The 20,403-nt window shown below is 41.4% G+C and overlaps 3 protein-coding genes across 3 annotated transcripts in view; 1 reads left to right on the top strand and 2 right to left on the bottom strand.

Annotated features, from left to right (window-relative positions):
* The first annotated feature begins 5,062 nt into the window (after window positions 1-5,062).
* LOC137291932 (uncharacterized) lies at window positions 5,063-5,497 on the top strand. Its single transcript, XM_067823486.1, has one exon. It carries the CDS (start codon window positions 5,063-5,065, stop codon window positions 5,495-5,497), a length of 435 nt encoding a protein of 144 aa, XP_067679587.1.
* A 1,293-nt stretch (window positions 5,498-6,790) lies between these two features.
* The window catches only part of LOC137291664 (tetratricopeptide repeat protein 39B-like), a 78,365-nt gene continuing 64,752 nt past the window's right edge, over window positions 6,791-20,403 (bottom strand). Inside the window, exons 12-18 of the mRNA XM_067823090.1 lie at window positions 19,761-19,852; window positions 18,042-18,200; window positions 16,612-16,729; window positions 9,797-9,908; window positions 9,071-9,188; window positions 7,985-8,101; window positions 6,791-7,627 (exon numbers count right to left, since the gene is read on the bottom strand). Of these exons, the coding sequence (XP_067679191.1) occupies window positions 7,417-7,627; window positions 7,985-8,101; window positions 9,071-9,188; window positions 9,797-9,908; window positions 16,612-16,729; window positions 18,042-18,200; window positions 19,761-19,852 (927 nt within the window). The 3' untranslated portion in view covers window positions 6,791-7,416. The remainder of the gene's footprint in view (window positions 7,628-7,984; window positions 8,102-9,070; window positions 9,189-9,796; window positions 9,909-16,611; window positions 16,730-18,041; window positions 18,201-19,760; window positions 19,853-20,403) is intronic.
* On the bottom strand, window positions 13,647-15,633 carry LOC137291665 (uncharacterized). Its single transcript, XM_067823091.1, has one exon. The coding sequence runs from the start codon at window positions 15,454-15,456 to the stop codon at window positions 13,651-13,653; it is 1,806 nt and encodes a 601-aa protein (XP_067679192.1). The 5' UTR covers window positions 15,457-15,633; the 3' UTR covers window positions 13,647-13,650.

Here is a 20,403-nt window from a genome sequence, read left to right as displayed (position 1 = left end):
CTCACTATATAACACCTTGTCTCATTATTTCACTGTCCCTACCAACAAAATCATAATGTGTGATGTCTTCTTAACTCAATGAACACACAATATTCCAAACCCTATCAAACACTAATGCATATGCATTATGTGAAACGCATTTGTCAAAAGTTAATCTGCACAGATGAAATTATTCATATATTTAAAAAAAATGGTTAACAAGTAAAGCTGTCTTGACCATACCTTCATTCCATCAATGCCCTCTTTCACAGAAGGAGCATGGTCATGTTTACTATCTGTAATTATTGATGTAAAGGAAGCTTTTGTTTCCAGTATCTGTATTCATAAAAGCAACAATATGACATTTAATGTTTCCTATCAGTAAATTGTGAGGCATTTGTTTGCATTATCCATACACATATAGAAACCATATCGCCATTTAATGTTTCTTATCAGTATTTTTGTGATGTAACGAATGCTTTTGTTCACAATTTTTATACACATACAACTAACAATATGGCTATGCAAATATTAAGATGAAACATATTGTAGATGAGAATATGAAACAAAACAGCCTGATAAATAAATATGGATAAATTGACGGTCTCCAAGATAGTGATTTTAATGAGATTGGTAAAACAGATAAAGAATGATTACAACAAATTTTAAACATACAAACTTAGTACCAGTAATTTAAAGAATAAATTAACATAATTAGCTTAAAACGAGAGTCATTGAATACTTTGTGGTAATGCCATGAGATCCAGTTACAGACACATTGAGCAGTTGAGCATCGATTCTGCTAAAACATGAAAAAAAATATTAGTATTAAATATTTAACAGCTGGATTTTTGTTTCAAACATCCACAACAAGCAGAAAACATATACAATAACACATGTGTTTAGACAATTTCAAGGTTTGCAAGCTTAGAAATCATTATATTTTTTAACAAAATGAAGAAGACTGTATAAATATGTGCAATATTTGGTAATGTACATGCTGAGCTTGTTGGGGTCTATGCAAATAAGCATCAGATCTTATAGGACCTTTCAAATGAATGAATAGCTATCTGAAGATCAGATAGTGCCGGGACAAACAATACATAGCTATGATTTCACAGCTTGCTTGAATATGGACTACTGAAACTAAATTCAAAGAATATAGTACATGACCAGTAATTGTTTCCAATAAATAAATGTGATATCAAATCAATCATTATCACTTCACAGCTTTTAAAGGATTACAAACTTAATCCAAGGAAGAAAAAACAGAAAAAGAAATATCAACTGTATACTTCACAAAAGTCAAATGCACTTCAAACGGTAAAGTCACAGCCATATATCCAACTTCATTTGGCAAAAAATGGGAAACACTGTTTTGATGGCTGACCACAGAATATCACAATTCAAATCACTCAACAACAGAAAAAAATCAACATATTCTTTCATTTTCAACATCAAAGACATCAAGCTTGCTGGCAGCACACATCCCAGTGGTAGCTTAAAACATGACTTGTGATACACCATATAGAGACACTGTGCTCAATCTTGCCCATGTTTACTTCAGCAGAGTAACATATGTATAAATGGCCTTACCAGGCAACAAAGACTTCAGATCCATGAACTCCAGTATCATTCAAAATGTCAACATCACATATGGGGTGATTCTCTCAAAATGTTGGGGATTTGGGAATCTCAGTAAAACAAAGGTTTAATGGTAATGCTCTAAAGGCCTGAAGGGCCTCACAGCTCATAAGTCTCTTCACATTTTTCTCCCTGTCCTCCATGTTGTTTGGGCTGCGCTCTGCTGAGACTACAATGCACTAATTCTCTGTTTTTAAGTTAAAGTTGTACAAAAGCAAGGTTGCTATATTCATTGATGGAGACTGGGACATTTGCATAGAAGTCTAGCAAATCTCACCCACTCATAAACAAAGTTGACTGGTATTACTAGATACATGAAAATTGAAATACATGACTAATTGGGTTTAGGAACACATTAGAATTGAGACAGAAAAGGAACTACACTTCCCTCATGATTGTCCAGGATATACAGATAGGAGATGGGATCTTGGATAGGATAACAACAACATGAACATAACATCACAAAAATAATTTGGCCATTAGAAGTCGAGACAAAAATAAAATATTACTAATTACCACATATGCATGATTCTTAACCACTTCCTGAAATTGAACAGTTTTTAGCTGGAGGATAACGTTTGTTTGTAGTTTAACATCACACTCCAGCTATATGAATGCAGCCCAGGCAAACCAGTGATTGATACTATAAGCATGATTCTACCCTGACTGGGTGTGATGACATTTGTCAGGATCCATGTTACCCATTTAATGAAAGTTTTCAGAGATCACACAGGTGCTGGAGCACAGGTGGGATTTAGTTGGAGCCAGTCCAAAGGCAAGGACATGATCAGGGGAGGTAACTTCTGTAATACACCTTTGCAGACATGGAAGAAAAACAAAAGCGTCTGTACGTAATTTCATGTTGATGCTGCCCACATAAATATGTTTTTTTTAAATTGTGTGCCAGTACACTGTTGACATTGGGTACCCCTGTCCTGGCCCCAATTTCTCAAAAAAGATTTAAGTCTGAGTTTTCACTTAAGTTACAGTTTTCAGTTAAGTTTGAGGAAAATACATTTCACTGGAATGCACTGAACTGGAATTGATACTGAATGTAAACTTTGTAAACAATCTGAGTTTGAGAGATAGGTTACTTGAGCCATTTGGACTTTGTGGTCTTTCAAAAACAACTGAGTTAGAAACTTCTGAGAAATCAGGGGCCAGGTTTCTAGGCACAGGCTGATGAGTCAGTTCTTTTAAAAAACACAAAGCCCTTATCCTCTTGGTTCTTATCAAAACAATACATGTTTCTTTCACACAGTACCCAGCTGAGGAAGTAAAATATACTGCTGTACAATCAAGTGTTCTGTAAAATCTAAGTTAAAGGTGAACATAGCTAATTTCAGTCACTAGTAGTATATTAAAGAAACCCCTTCCAATATGACTTACACACAACATCCATTCTATGCATATGTTTAAAAACATGTTCAAATATAACAGGAACATATTTTTGTGTAAAACATTTTCCATAACTACATGCTTATCTACAATTATCACAGAAGCAAATGTGCATTTGTTTGCACAAAATGGTTTGCAAATGTATGTACACCAATAAATAACTGAAAACATAAATAGTTGTTCATCTGTATAATGATCCCATATCCAGATTTCATCAAAGACACAGCTACACATAATTCCATACGTTCAGGCTCAATATTCAACAGGTAACTTTTATTGAGGCTAATGCCCTTAAGAAAGCTGATGCTTAAAAGCACTAGTCACTAGTATGTGCAAACATATTGGTCCCTCCTACACATACTCATCTCAACTGGAGTGTCTAATAACGAAAAGATTGTTGTTTTATTTACTGAAAAACAAACATTCAAAACTTGTGCCTTGTGAACTGCCACTTCTACTGTTTATTTCAACTGACATATTTTGCTTAAAAAAGACCAAATCTATTTCTTGCTCTACAGATCCATGGCCTGTATTTTTTTCAAGAATAAGACACAAAAGTTTTTGCCCATGCAAAAAATAAAATCCTGTTTTATTGGCCAAAAACGTAAACTTACAAGATTTCTTGAAAGAATGTTTTGTGCCCCATATACACTTCATAAACTGTCAAAAGTAAAATACAATTACCATTTAAAATGAATATTACTTTGACTGGTTATTTCTAATTTATTTTTTTCCCTCCTGCCTTTAGGATTTCTGAGGACAAAACTGTAAAACAAGCAATAAAATTGGCCTGGCCTTATGCAAACATTCTTGTTTCTGTACATAGAGTGGAACCCTGCTTATCTTGACTTCTTGGACAGTATTCAGATTCAACAAATGTATCTATGAAAGGATAAATAAATGAATACAAATAACTTTATAGCTGAACCTTTTAAATGTTATGTTTCAAACTTGACAGGCATATCAGGTTGCCTTATATTAACAAGATTAAATTTAATCAATGTATCTAATCAATCTTCTTATAAACTCAGGGTTGCATCCAGTTTTTTGTCAAAGTAGGGCATTTGGCCCACCCTCTTTGAGAAAGTGGGCCAACACACAAGTTAACATGGGTCAAAGTTAAATGACTGTTTGTCTTATTGTATCATCCGTTATGTATATATGTGTTACCATGGTAACAGTGATACTAACATGACTAAGCAGCTAAATTTAACAAATTGATGAAGTACTTACTTTAAAGAGTAAATTATGTGGGGTTTTTTCTCCAAATCATGTGCATTCATTGAGGAATGGTTAAGCAAAGTTGCTTAAATATCCATACTATGATATAACCCACTGAATGGTTAAACGAAATTGCCTTCATGTTTTGTTATTCACGCTCGATACGGTAGAATTTTTAGCAGTGAATTCATGTCAATACCAACTGATTATGGAATATTTTGTCACAACAGGCTACATATGGTGCCAGAAGGACCACCAAATGCGTAATTCCTGCACTACCGTGGCATGGATGCATCCCTGTAAACTGTGTTTTTATGCATTTTCATTAACAACATTTCCACAGAGTTTAATTTACAGTCAATATTTTTAAACAACCCAAGATAACAGAAACATATTTATAGTTCCAAATATTATTTTTCAAGAAAGACAATTCTTATCAAGACCAATATGTTTTTCACATTTAGGTAACATTACATTTTTAAATTGTTTTTTTTTACAAAACATCTTTATTTCTGTTTCTGTCATAATACTTATTTAATTTGAAAGTGAAGACATTTCACTGTTGATGATGACTACATTATATAATGATATGAACTGTAACAAGAGCAAATTAAGGTTTTTTGTTCATGATGTACATTTGTAAATTTAACATTTCAGTATATACACATGTATGTACACATAAGCCTTAATTAATCACCAAATGATGCAAAAACCAGTTCTAAAAAATCCTGACAAACAATTTGTATGTAGGTTGTATGCACCGACTGCCCCAATTTGAAAACTCTGGTGATTTGATCCAGGCACTCCATTGTAGCAGAGGATGCTTTTAATAAAAATCAGTGAGGAGAAGCCTCAGACATCTGATCAGCAGCATGAGAGGCCTTGGCCATCTGATCAGCACAATGAGGAGAAGCCTCAGACATCTGATCAGCTGCATGATGGAAGGCCTTGGCCATCTGATCAGCACAATGAGGAGAAGCCTCAGACATCTGATCAGCAGCATGAGAGGCCTTGGCCATCTGATCAGCACAATGAGGAGAAGCCTCAGACATCTGATCAGCAGCATGAGAGGCCTTGGCCATCTGATCAGCACAATGAGGAGAAGCCTCAGACATCTGATCAGCTGCATGACGGAAGGCCTTGGCCATCTGATCAGCACAATGAGGAGAAGCCTCAGACATCTGATCAGCAGCATGAGAGGCCTTGGCCATCTGATAAGCAGCACAAAATAGGGAAAAACTCAGAGATCTGTTGAGACATGTTTTCCAGGTTGACAGTAACAGTATTTCACTGCATAATGTGACCGTTGTAAAGTGACAATGTATATGATTGGCTGGGTGCAGACTGAAAATATGATGAGTGTCATAACATTATCCTCATCAAATAATGTGGGTAAATTGGTACCAAATGATAGCATCAGCTTCATTATGTGCATGATATAGTGCCAGGCATTCTGTTTATCACCTTACTACCCTTCTGCATGTCTAACAAAGAGTAACTCTCATCATCTATCTAAAAATAATGCTCATGTGTATTTAACAATGAAAGAACCCAAACCAAAGCTTATGTATCATTGATATGGTTAAACAAAGCTGACAATCGTAAAATGTGTGGTGATGCTAGTGATCTAAAGAGTTGTTAAATCATATAACACTAACTGTTACAACAAACCTGATAAATCTTGCATCTTAATCTTATAGGAAAATCACTACATACACACTACATGCATGTGAGTGGACCAGTCATGGAATATTATGACTGTAATCATACAATGAAAGGCTGTCTTGAAACATTTGCATCAGGAGGGAGTGAGACTGATCACAAGCAAAGTGTAATGGCATGTTTACTGGTGGCACAAATGATAGCTTCAGTTTTCCTTCAACCAATTCATCAATGACTACACGATGCCATTTAGAAAGTGGTCAAATGCAACCCTCACTGGGGGTGTGGGTTTGAATCCCAGATGGGACTCAACCAAAATAGTACTAGAATTTGCACCAAATCTGACATATGTTGAATTCATCAATGAATTCTAAATATCATTGTACAAAATTCAAAGCAATTAAATTACAAGTGTACAAACAGTTTCCCTCTGCTCTGATAGTCTGATTAAAACAAATGAACACCTAGTCTGAACTATAGATATTATTATACAGACTTATATGCAATAACTTACATATATGCAATAACAGCTGAATCTTGAATACATATTTATCCTCATGATATCACTGAAAGTTAAAGATACCATCCATGGGGTTCGTGAGAGTTTAGTTTTATGCTGCACTCAGCAATATTCAAATTATATGGCGGCTATCTGAAAATAATTGAGTCTGGACCAGACAATCCAAAGATCAACAGCATCAATCTACACAACTGGGTACCGGTACGATGACAAATGTCATCTTAGTCAGCAAGCCTGACCACCTAATCCCATTAGATGCCTCTTACGACAAGCGTATCATCAGTGGACTAGAGATGTGAGGCAATGGGTTTTAACTTAATACACTGTGTACTACAATCATGCAAGAAAATGATACAAATATACATAAAAGAGGAATGTATCTTTCATTTAAAAATCCTGACTAATGAGGATGAATGTACATCCTTGCCTTGGTTTGAAAGTACAGGTCATGTGACTGGTTGTCATGCTCTTGGACGACAGATGAAGGTGACGGTTCCTCCTTCTCGCAAAAAGTTGTGGTCATTAGATGAAGTCCATGGTTCAGTTGCTCATATGCTCAATGAGTCTATTGTTTGATAGGCTCTGTTCCACAAAGTTACCGCAAATGTGACAGATGTAAGTCAATAAGATAGTATCATCAAAGCTATGAGCACTTTATGAAATAGAGCCACAGAAGGATGTGGTACATCCTATGGTTCCTATTGGAGGTGCCTGATGACCATGCTAGTTGGGATGTTAAAGCAAAACATATGATGACATAACTGAGTGTCTCTTGACATACACAGAATGACTTTTGATAAAATGTTTTGGACAACATCTGTTTCTAACACACAAAACAGGACACTTGTCCAGTTTGCTGTTGGATGAAGTCCTTGTGGTCCCTATGATTAAAGCCTGTTGGAGAAACCCAAGTCTGTTGCCTGACACTCCCTTCTCAGACAGCAGAGCTTGCAGTACAAGATGTACTCTTTGTTTAACATGAACAGTTCTGATCACAAGTCGGTGGAGAACCTGTCAGGTTCATCTTCAGGACCATAGTCAAAGGAATTTGTCATTGATCCCATGGATGGTGACTGGGGTGTGGGTGACTGTGGCGCAGATGATGCCTCAGCATCACTGCTGTTTGCACTCTCAAGCTGCAGACGGATTGCATGGATGCGGAAGTGTAACCGTGACTCCAGGTAGTAACCTTTGTAGTTCTTCCTGGAGAAAAGAGAATGGTCTAGTTAGTGAAAGTGAAACAATCGGTAAAGTTGGATCAAGTCTCAAGAAAGTAAACCTATAGCACCAGTCCCACAACAGGCACAGAGAACACCAAACAAAAAGAATTATAGTCAGTCCCAAGTGAATAAATGGTGTAAGTCAGAGGATAATCCACAAATCATAACCCAAGAACAAGAATGGGTGCTATGGCTGTGTGTTCAAAATCACATGTTATGGCTGTGTGTACTTTGAATCACACCAACGTTTCAGCCTCAGATGGCATAAATGTACAGGCAGCCACACTACTAATCAGGTAAAAAAAAAGAAAGCTGAGTATCAATAAACGAAATGTCTTACTTTGCTTTTTCCAGCATTTTCTTGACTTCATCCAGTCGGTCCTCCTGTAGATATAAGATGGCCACCTCCACAAAAGCGTAGGGTATAAGGTAGGTGTCCATCTTGATGTTTGACTCACTGATAACGCAAGGAAACACATATCAGTTTGCTGATCAAACTGTATATTAGACCACATTTCCTTTGTCCAGCGTTAGCTTTTTATCTGTTGCCTTACCTGTGAATCTCAAAATCATCTATGGTATGTATGATAATATGCAACTTGCTCTGATAAGCTTCCCTCTAGACTAATCTGTATGTATATTTTTATAAGTACTCCTTAGTAAGACCAGAACATTACTCTACATTTTTCTGCATATGTTAGAGCGTCAATGGATATACAATTGCCTTGTCTCTCTCATGAATAAGTTTGAATTACACTGACATCTAAACTTTATTTTTGCCCAATCTCTGAAAATAATAACTTGCTTATAGCTAGAATAAGTGCCCCTGTGGAAAAGTCTAAGCATGTTTATAAAGATGACTGTGGTACTGTGATTATGGCTTAATAAGCATGGGTTGGTCATATTGACTACAGTAAATACTTTACAGTCTGTGGCTGCAGATTTAACAGGACAGTCTTGCAGGCTATGTGACGTACGTCTCAAAAGAAGCTAAAGACAATCTGATTCCTTCTTGCTGTAGTTGTCTGTCATAATCATTTTAGAAGTATACAGAGATCATTGACTGAGTGTGTTTCCGTATCATTAATATCATATTATTAAGGATAAAAATTGTATTATGCAAGCCTTTGGCTGCAGTAACAGACAGAATCGCCACCATTAAACTTGGGGGCAGCCATGTTTGTTTACAAACTTGCTAACGCAATAGAAAACCCCTCGAAAACTCCTGACGACATCATCATTCAATATTTACATTGTGGGATTCGCATGACGTTGTATGGAGTATTGTGAAAATAGTTCTCGTTTCATAAATAATTTGCATATTTATTAGATTTGGATAGCAAGTTTATTAGATGGGTTTATTGCCTTGATAACACTCTCTATTATATGATAAATTTGGTTTATGACTAGACAATGGAAGACTCACTATGAGAGGATTTCCTTGAAGCACTGTTCTGCCTGGAATGCCTGACCTCGATGTCGCAGGCACACACCCTTCAAGAGCAGTGCCAGGGAGTAGTCGTCATAGAAATTACTGTATGTATCTGTAACACAACATACAGGATATATAACTATATCATATGGTATCTGAATCACATTGAGAAAGATGGAGTTTATGATTTGTTTGTTGGCTGTTTAATGCCATCCCCACCTGTATATGACAGAAGTGAGGTCAGAAAAACTGATAAAATAAGTTGTGATGCACTCTAAAACGCCCTCGATGACATGTATTGGATCACATTCAGGGTTCCAAATGATTTTCAACATCAGGAGTATGTACTCCTTCCTTTTTCAGTATAGGAGAAGTGAAAAACTAATACTGAAAGGAATTTAATGGCGTATCAGTAATCTTTTGTTTCGTTTCATTGCTACATTGTGTAAACAGGTCAGTAAACAATAAAACAATACTTTTACAGATAATACACCCGAAAATGAGTCCATACACTATTGTTGTGGTGTGTATCTGTTATGTTTTTTTTCACCTGTACACACGCTGATTCAGCTGTTACCTGGAGCCCTGGTCACTGACCTTTTCAAACACTGAATCCCAAAATGCCTTTTTCAGAATCTGTCATCAATACCCATAGTGCTGAATCATTGCTATTGAATCTACGGGTGTGAGCATCAGAAATCAACAATCTAACCCTCTCACCTCTATTTTGAAGAATTTCGTTAATGACTTCCTCTATTTTCATCAGCATCGGTTCTAGCAGCTCCATCTTCTTGCCAATAATGTTGAATCCATTCCATACATAGATCAGTTCCTGGAAGGTTACACATGTGTCACAGAATCAGTTTAAACTGAATGATTGATCCACCTCCTTACCATCCTATACAATCATGATTGTCTCACATTTGAGAGACTTGACGTGTTGTCAAGCCATACCAGAAAGCTGACAACCTAATATAACTTCTGGCCTAAATACTTATTAAAATCTAAATATTTTAGATATTTAAATACTTACCTTACCATAGGTCTTATGCATATTACCTCAAGCTTCGCTAGTAGAGATCAGACAGACGTTGATTCGCCATTCCCTGAATGGCTACCTCGTATAATCTACGGATGTAGTCACGGAAGTGACGTGATCTCCCTACTCGCGGGAAAGCGAGCCATCCCAAAATTCACTTTTACTGGCAGCAGGAAAGAAAGGTCCGATGAGTCCAAAGTGGGGAGGAGCATCCAGCGTTGGGAGGGAGTCACCGCCCTATGGTAAGGTAAGTATTTAAATATCTAAAATATTTAGATTTTAATAAATTTTTAACTTACCTTACCATAGGTCTTATGCATATGGCTTCGACAGAGAGGACGGTGGTGTGGACTCCGGAGGACCTTCACATCTTCAGCAGACCAAGCACATGCACAGGAGACCCGGGAGACCAATGCCAACGTCACAGGGCAAACCTGGAAACAGGACAAAGGATAACCCAAGGGAACTCCAAAGAGAAACCGACGCACCCAGAGGGTGAGGTTAATCTTAAGACCAAAGGTAAGAACAACACAATTACCTAATGGGCGGAAGGCTGGGTGAGTTGCTGTGCAACCACCAACGGGCCAAAAGACTGAAGCCCCTCCATGTCCTCGACAGCCAAGTCCCTCAGGTAGTGTGAGGCAAAAACGGTGGACGACTTCCAAAAACAACCCTCCATAATCCGTGGCACCGTACAGTTCCTGTGGAGGGCCATAGTGGACGCCAGGGCTCTAATTTCATGGGGGTTGTTCGCCGTCGGATGGGGGAGTTTCTTGGCATCGTACGCCGCCAGGATAGTCGCACGAAGCCACAGAGCAATAGTGTTTCTATTAACTTCCCCCTTGCACGATGAAGAAAAAGGGATAAACAGTCTCTTTCGGGAATGTCTCTTCAAGGCAGACCTCTGGATGTAATATCTAAGGGCCCTGACTGGACACAGGAACTCCTCCTCCGTATCATGTCGTCCGAGGATGGTCGATAAAGGCGGGATGGAGAACCGTCTATCTGGTTGCCCGGGAAGCTGATTCTTGGCAATGAAGTCCCACAGCAATCCCAAGTGGACTCGACCATGCCTAGCTTGTTCAAAACGCACTTGTGTGACATCCAGGGCATGAATCTCACTAACTCTAGCTGCCGTAGCTAGGGCAAGTAAGAAGACCGTCTTCCTGGACAACAGCTCGAAGGAAGCATCCTCTAGGGGCTCATATGGGGAGCCTCTCAAGTGTTGCAAAACAACATTCAGATCCCAAGCTGGAGGGCGGAACTTGACCTTCTGGTCCTCCAACTTGAACGCCTTCAGCAGGGCAACCAGTTCTGGAACTTTAGAAATCTGACGATCCGTCTTGACCGCCAAGACGGAGTTCAATGCTGACAAGTAGGTACCCAACGTACTCCCTTTGAGATGCTTGGAATTACGTAGAAACATCAAAAAATTCGCCACGAACTGTGGGGAAGCTGTCATGGGATCCTGTGATCTCTGAGCACAAAAGCTTTCAAATGAGCGCCACTTGTCATCATAGAGGGATCTGGTGGATGTCCGATGAGCTCGGGTTATGGCATTCGCCACATGCAAGGAATAGCCTTTCGCCCTTAATGCCTTCTGTAAATGGTCCAGCCGTGCAGATGGAATCTCAGCGGATCTGGATGGAGTTGTTGGCTGTGCGGATGACGAAGGAGGTGTGGCCAATCTGGAAGCTGAACCGGATCTCCGCTGACGAGGCGTCGCAGATCGGGGAACCACGGTCTGGCTGGCCACCAGGGCGCGACCAAAAGCAGTCTCAGGTTCTGTGTCTGCTTGATCTTGCCAATCACTTCTGGGAGAAGAACGGGTGGTGGAAAAGCGTACGCGTCTAGACCCTCCCACGACAGAGATAGAGCGTCGACTGCCCAAGCCTGTGGATCCGGTACGGGAGACACGTAAGTTGGTAGCTGATGGTTGAAGCTGGTGGCGAAGAGGTCCACCAAGGGTCTCCCGTGGCGAAGGCAAATCTGACGAAACACGTCTGGATGAAGCATCCATTCCGTCGGTGAAGGTCTGCCTGGGCGCGACAACGCGTCTGCCAGAATGTTCTTGCAGCCGGGTATGTGTCGAACCCTGATTGTGATCCTGTTGCTGTCTAGCAGATCTGCTAACACGAACATCTGGTCTAGAAGTTGCTTGGACCTGGTCGTGCCCTGATTCCGGATAACCCAGACGACTGTGGAGTTGTCCGACGCCACCAGGAGCTTGGTGTTGGACAAAATCGGTAGCCAGCGGCGAACTGCTAGAATGACGGCTTGCAATTCCAGGTTGTTGATGTGCCACAACCTTTTGGCGTCGGACCACAGCCCTGAGGTCGTTCGGCCCGCCAGATGGGCGCCCCACCCTAGTAGAGACGCATCCACGAACAACTCGTGGTCGTGACTGGAGTCTTCCAAACAGACGCCGACGCAGACATTCGATTCTACCATCCACCACCGGAGATACTGATGTAGATGTGGAGGTAGAAGAACCCGTGACTTGAGGTCGTTCATCTGGATGAATGGTGACAGAAACCTCTGTAAGGGCCGTAGCATAAGGCGCCCTCTGAGAGTAAGATCCTGCGCCGATGTCAAAAGACCCAACAGAGACTGCCACTCTCTGAGGGTCATGGGTTGAGAGAGACCTCGATCCGCAAACGCCAGAATCTTTAGCCATCGATCTGGAGGGACCCTGACAAGATTGTCTTTTGTTAAAAATAATCCCCCGATGAAGGTCAGTTCTTGAGTTGGTTCCAGATGTGACTTGTTGGTGTTGACCATCCAACCCAGTTGATGCAGCAGGCGGGTGGAGAAGTCCAAGTGTTTGCGTAGCAGTAGAGGACTGCCGTGGTTGAGAAGGCAGTCGTCTATGTATGGATCGAAGTCCACTCCCCTTAGATGAAGAAACCTGGTAACCGGAAGCGTGATGCGTGTGAAAAGCCACGGGGCCGTAGAAATGCCAAACGGAAGCACCCTCCACTGGTAATGTATTCCGTTGAAGACGAACCTCAGGTACTTCCTGTGACGCGGATGTATGGGAACATGTAGGTAAGCGTCCTGTAGGTCCAGACTGGCTAGCCAAGCCCCGGGAGACAATTTGGCTCGAATCTGCTCTAGGGACGTCATTCGGAAATGAGGAGGGTCGGCCAGATACTGTCTGTTGAAGACCGCCATGTTGTGAATCATGCGCATCTTGTCGGAATCTTTCTTTGGCACCAGGAAGATGGGTGAGTAGAACCCCGGGGAGCGGTGGGGTTCCAGCACTGTCTCTATGGCTCTCTTGGATAACAGAATGTCGATATTGGACTCTAGGAGAGCTAGTTGGTGTTGAGGATATATCCGCGACTGGGGAGTAGATGTCAGCGGTGGAGTCTCGACCAATGGTAGTTTGTAGCCGGACTTCAGAATCTTGCTTACAAACGGATCCTCTAGGAATGACCAGTTGGGCCAGAAGATCCCTAGTCTCCCACCTACTGGAGTCGGATGGACAGGTACGACTGGGGGTGGGAGGTCCCAGTCGGAGACATCCACGGCTTCAGCGACCAGAGTAGGGGCGCTTGCCTCTGCCTCGCCCTGGCATCGAGGGGGTGTCCCGGCTGCGCTCCTGGGGCTTCCGCTGAGTGTCATTATCCTTGGTGCGGCCCCGTCCCCTCCCAAAGGAGGAGCGGATGGATTCCCTCCTGGGAATATAGCGCTTCTTTCCACTTCCTCTGGCTCTGCCACGAAAGGCAGAACCAAGCGCCTCAAAGGTAGACAGCGCGACTTCAGTGTTCGTTAATTCCGCGTGCGACTTGTAAATATCTGGAATCTTGTCGGCGAACAGAAACTTGGAAGTGAAGGGAGCCCGAAGTAATTGGCGCTTAAATTCCTCCTGCCAATTACATGTATCCAGGAAGCCGGAGCGGCGAACCGAAGTTGTCATAGCCAACGCTGCACGTAAGTGACCGAGTAAGTCATGAAGAACTTTGCCCTGCCACTGGAAGATCGTCGTGAGATGATCCACCCTGGAGGCGTTGTCTTCTGATAGGTCTGCTGCAGCCGCTGAAGTAGCTGAGGCTAACGCCGAAATGGGTTTAAGCATACGCTTGAGTTCCGTGTCAATAGCTGCTAATTTGGAGTCCTGCACTTTATAAGCTGAGAGTGAAGAACTTGACAAGCGCTTGAGTGAGTCGTCCTGGGCTGCACCATTATCTGTGAAGTCTAGGCTGTGGATCTTGTAATCCGACTTCCTTGACTTAGACGCCTTGATCGTAGGATTCAGAGACAGCTTGGCAAAATCCTCGTCCAGGAGAGACACTGCCTCCGCCACCATAGGATGAGGTGGAATTAGTAGTTCCGGGGACAAACGGATGGACGCCGGATTATTAGGATCGACTGACGGAGAAGGACAGTCAGGTAGCCTGTCAGCAATCCACTCAAACACTGCCGATAGTGGTAGATAGGTGCCATCATCCTCGCCTACACCTGCCTCTTCTTCATAGTCAGGGCAGAAGTGTTGCTCCTCCAAATCTTCCCAAGAGACTGAAGTCGATTCCCGCCGCTGGGTGGAAGAGGTAGAAGGCGTCCGAGTAGAAGAATCCTTCAGTGAAACTCGCGAGGCCTCTGGTGAACGTGAACGCCGGGTTCTGGAAGAGCGCCGAGGAGATCTGGATCGCGAACGGAAGCGCCGTCGTCTAGGAGAGCGTGAGCATGAGCGCGAGCGCCGGCGCCGACTACGGTGAGGAGAACGGGAGCGCCGATTCCTCGGAGATCTGGACCATGATCTGCGTCTCGAGCGCTCAGCTTCTAAGCGCCGAGCGCGCTCCTCGTCTAGCTGACGTTGTAGCACCTCTTCTCTAGATAGCGTGTGAGAGATCCTGGGGATCCGGTAAGGCGCTGGCGGAGGCACAGGAGCCGGCGTCTGAACAAGCGCTGGCGTAGGTATAGGTGCTGGTATTGGAACCAGTGAAGGTGTCCCCATCAAGGCTGTAGACGCTGACGTGGGCATAGGCGCTGACGTAGGTGTCGGTGCTGGCATAGGCGTAGGCGTTGACGTTGAAATTAGTTCGGGAATCAAGGCAGGCGCTGACATGGGCGCTGGCACAGTAGCTGAGGTCGGCGCTGGCTCTCTAGTAGAAGTGCTGGGCGTCAGGAGAGACCGTAATAGCCTCTGAACTTCTGGGTGCGCTAAGGCGTCCGGACGGGATAAGTCAACAAAGGCGTCCGAGCGAAGTGGCTCCGGAGACGATCGAACCGGCGTCGTAGATGAGCGCTCCAAACCAGACGTCGGCGTTGGTGCTGTAAAGGTAGGCAGCTCCGGGTCGTCCTGTAAAGAACCTAAAGAAGAAGCTGGGGAAGACATTCTCCTCTTCCGCTGAGTAAACCTCTTTCTACGGACAGCTAAAAAGGTCTTGAAATCCGCCACAGAAAGACTAGTACAATGCTGACAGCGGCTGTCAAGGGAACAGGTCTGCGATGCACAATCCGGACACCAGGGGTGGGGATCCTTGGCTGACTTCTGCCCCTTGCAGACAGTACAAAACTGCCGAGTCATACACAGTTAACTGTTGAACGACAACTTTATTCAACACAATAGAAAACTCCGAGCGAAACAAACACGTCTGATCAGACGAACGCTAGAAGTAAAAGTGAATTTTGGGATGGCTCGCTTTCCCGCGAGTAGGGAGATCACGTCACTTCCGTGACTACATCCGTAGATTATACGAGGTAGCCATTCAGGGAATGGCGAATCAACGTCTGTCTGATCTCTACTAGCGAAGCTTGAGGTAATATGCATAAGACCTATGGTAAGGTAAGTTAAAAATTTTGAAAATTACTGGTAAGACAAGCGATCTAGCAGATTCTAATTTTGGTATTATTTCTTTATTACATTGGGTGGTGTCGAATACTGTGATATTGCTGGAACCATGCTAAAAGTGGCATAAAAACCCAACTCACTCACTCCTCAATAGGGAGAAAATAATTGCCAGGTCTGTGAAACAAGGACAAGGAACATACTTCTAAATTTTAGTGTGGATATAGGCCACTTTGGAAAACATTCCAACAACATCATAGCAGCAAGTACCAGAAGTTTGCTTCACACATTGTGCCAGTGTGGGGAATTGAACCCGTGTCTTTGGGGTGATGAGAAAACACTTAACCACTCATCTTACCCAGACACCTTGGGTGAGTCAGGAATGATGTCATTGTCAGTGCTCTTTATGATCAATAATCCGGTGATGAAAAATTGGGTCTTTGACAAGGCAGCACTACAACCATTAAGTCAACCACATGTATTGTGCTAGCAATTGTGAAGTAACTTCATCAACTAAATAACAAGGCAAGGTTACTGTTAGGTTGCATAAAATAAGGCGATATCTGGATCATTATTACATGAAAGAAAAGGGGTAAGCCTCTTTCCAATGAACATAAAAATAATGGCTAACCAATATTTTAATTGAAAGATCCTTGCCTTAATGTGATCTCTGTAATGCCAAGAGAAAAACACAAAACTCACCAGAGCAGGTAATGTGAGTCGTCCATCTTGTTCAGCAAATCGGTTCGCTTTAGCAACAGCAAACTTCTCAAAAGGAAGAGATTTACCAGCTATTCTCTGCTTTAGACGAGGGACTTCACTGAAATTCACACATGGAGATGTCAAGAGCATCAGACTAGTGTTAAAATTACCACAAAAGTATCACCCTGACTGACTTGAAAATGTGGAAATCCTATACTGATTTACTCTACAATCTGGGCCATTTCTCTAATGAACACTTCACAATACATGTATTAGGCAAAGACTCAGTTGACGAGTGTTAAGTTTTCCTCATGTCAGTTGTGAGTGTGTAGAAGGATCACACTTCACTTAGTTATACAGTGGGAGCTGTCAATTAGCTGAGGTAACTGTCATTCAGGCTTAATAGATCCAATTACTTAGTCTGTCTACAAAAAATAGAAAATAAATTAAACAGCTATTAACTTTGTATTAGGCTCCATTTGGATTCTATATCAGGATGCCTTTGTACTAAGCAATCTCAGAGTTATGGTCATCTCAAGTCTATGTTACAGCATGATCACTGTAGCGTTAAGATCACAAGGAGCATGAGGTCCCTGCTCTCCACTGGATAATACAGACGAACCACGTTTACTCAGACCCCGCATATCCGGAAACCCTGCCTTCCGGACGATTTTTATGAGAAACAAAACTTACATTCAGTCACTGTACTCGCTTAACTGAAGCCTGCGCTTCTGGACCCAGACGGCGAATTTTCAAACCATTCCCATAAATTTCCATTAAAAAATTATCCTGTTATCCAGCTGGAAAGATTTGTGCACGATTAAGTGTATTCATTCTTAATCTATCAGACGGCATTTGATGTGAATTGCTTAATTACCCATCAAAACACTAGGGACATGTGTCACACTATTGACAATTGATTTATTGATATATGTACATGAAACTTTTACCTTTCACTTAATTTTCATGTTTTGCTTGTTTGATCCAGTTAACCAGATGCCTTGCTATCCGGGCAATTTTCAAGCGAAACCAAAACATCTGGATAAACAGGGTTTGACTGTATGTGTGGCACTGAATGAGTGTTTGCATGTATATATGCACACATGAATACATAAATATATCTATTTCACCAGTAACTACTGTAACAAGAAAAACCTTTAACTTCTGATGAAGACACCTCATTGTACAAATTCACAATCTCAACCCAAAAGATCCTGAAACGATAGTTGAACAGTGTGCTAATCCAGTTGGACCTGTAAGAGGCCAGGGCCCCGTTTCATAAAGCTCTCACCTCGTTACAGCTACTATAAGTCAATGTTACAGTAGAGGAGGTCTGAATGCTATAAGGAAAGTTACAAGATCTTAGGCTTACGAGAACTTTGTGAAACAGAGATTACCAAGACCTGATTGTACACTGGTGCAATTCTGACCTGAAGAGGAATGAGATGTGTGCATGTGTCTCCTCTGTCTGGTCATCACACATCATGAGGAAGGATGCTTTCTGATATGTGTAGGTTGCCTTGCTCCATCGACTCTCACGACACAACCGCTCGGCGTACTTCATAGCAATCAGCCAGTCCCCCTTGAAGCTGGAGTTGGTAGAGACAAACGGCATGAGGACACGTCTACGATTACCAACGTTTTGTAGTGACAATCAGCTGATGTGCTAGGAACCATGTTGGTCCCAAACCCTACATATAATGTTCAAACTTATATATAAACAATTTACTGTATCTTAATACTTTCACTAACTGTGATATCAACAATGGGATTTAGAGAGAGAGAAAAAAGAAAACTTGTTCAAAAGTGGAATTGTTTTGCCATTTGCTTACATTCAGAGGTATTCCAAAATTGTAGTTAGAAAATGCATTTAATACAAAACTATAGATCTAAGAATATGGCCTCTTTCTATTTAGAGTTCCTGTCATCAGCAAATAGAGGGTAGCTGGAGGACAAAAACATTTTGGATTTATGACACAAACAATGTTTTAAGTTTCCACTTGCCATCCCTACCTTGGTTATCGAACAAACGTAACTTTCACCCATCAACTGAAAGGGTGACCTTCCTCCATCAAATCAACAAGAGTCATCAGAAGATAACATATCCCTCCCAGCCACCACATGTTTGAAAGGACAAATCATCTGACAGCTACTCATTGTTTTTTTCAGACTAAGTTTGAATTGTTTCCATGGAATTCATGAAAATTATAAATGCTATATATCTGTAATCAGCAAAGTCTGAAACGTTTCCATGGAAACCGAGAAAATAATATATCACAAAAACCTCTACATAGCAAAAGGCACCACTTCAGCTTCTGACTGATATATCTGCCAAGTTTTGCAGAAAATTATTGAACAGTTTTTGAGTTCTGCTCCGGAAACGAAGCCACTCCCTCCATTTTGAGACTATGTCCGAAACGTTTCCATGGAAGCCGAGAGAACAATAAATCACAAAAACCTGTAAATAGCAAAAGGCACCACTTCAGCTTCTGATTGATATATCTACCAAGTTTTGCAGAAAACTATTGAACAATTTTTGAGTTCTGCTCCAGAAACGAAACACACCTCTCACTTTTGAGACTATGTCTGAAATGTTTCCATGGAAACCGAGAAAATAAAAAATCACAAAAACCTGTATATAACAAAAGGCACAACTTTAGGTTCTGATTGATATATCTACCAAGTTTTGCAGAAAAATATTGAACAGTTTTTGAGTTCTGCTCCGGAAAAGAAGCCCACCCCACCATAAGATTAACACCAAAATGTTCCATGGAAAAACAAACAAATATAAATGCCAAAAATCTGTAAATAGCAAAAGGCACACCCATAGGCTGAGATTACTATATCTTTCAAGTTAAGTCTAAAAATACTGAACGGTTTCTGAGTTATGCTCCAGAAACAAAATGATTATGGACGGAAGGACAGGGGACGGACAGACGAGGTGTCGACTATATCCCCCCGCATTACATGACGGGGGGATAATAATATAAATGCCAAAAATCTGTAGATTACTCATAGGCTGAGATTACTATATCTATCAAGTTTGGTCTTAAAATATTGAAAGGTTTCTGACTTATGCTCCGGAAAAAAAATGATTACATGCTGGGGCGATAAAAAGGAATTATAAAGTAAGAAATGTATATACGAACCAGTGACACCACATGAGCTCCCAGAAACACAGGTGATGAAACTGCCTCCACTCAGACTGGGACTCGATGGACTCCTCAAACTTATATACAGCCTGCAACAGAGATATCACTTTACAAAACACTTGCATGTTGGTGCTATAATTATGGAAGCTACAGTCTTAGCAATAAGATCCTATTGGACTATATTGATGCTCATGAACAAGTATCTGTAAAACAACAGCCTGAAAAACGAGGCACTGACGCTCACCTACAGATCTGGGGATAATATTTGCGTTAGATCATAGACGTACAATGTACTTATAACAGGGTGAATAAAAGTATTTAAAACAAGGTTATATGCATTTAAAACATTAGAGAATGGCAGAAGTTTAGGAATAAGAGTTCACATGTGCATAACTAGTGACTGAAAGTCATTCTTTTCTTAAAATAATTTTTTCAACAATCATATTTGCCACACTACTGTACAGGGCACCCTGTCCAACACACACTCTATCATTCTCAGATTGCTGCATACCGGAATGAACTTACTGAATATATGGACTTTTTGGTCAGTCCCAAGCCAGTCCAAATTAGATAGAAAGCTCTGTATTAAAACAAATTGGGAAATAAGTCATTACTGTTTCAGACTTGCAACAGACATGGC

The sequence above is a fragment of the Haliotis asinina genome, chromosome 7 (genome assembly GCF_037392515.1).
Source record: "Haliotis asinina isolate JCU_RB_2024 chromosome 7, JCU_Hal_asi_v2, whole genome shotgun sequence".
In the NCBI taxonomy this organism is placed as follows: domain Eukaryota; kingdom Metazoa; phylum Mollusca; class Gastropoda; order Lepetellida; family Haliotidae; genus Haliotis; species Haliotis asinina.
This window is presented reverse-complemented; position numbering and strand designations above follow the sequence as displayed.

Bases quoted from the DNA above. Each gene is read 5' to 3' on its own strand.
- LOC137291932 (XM_067823486.1), top strand. From the start codon at position 5,063: ATGCTTTTAATAAAAATCAGTGAGGAGAAGCCTCAGACATCTGATCAG.
- LOC137291665 (XM_067823091.1), bottom strand. From the start codon at position 15,456: ATGTCTTCCCCAGCTTCTTCTTTAGGTTCTTTACAGGACGACCCGGAG.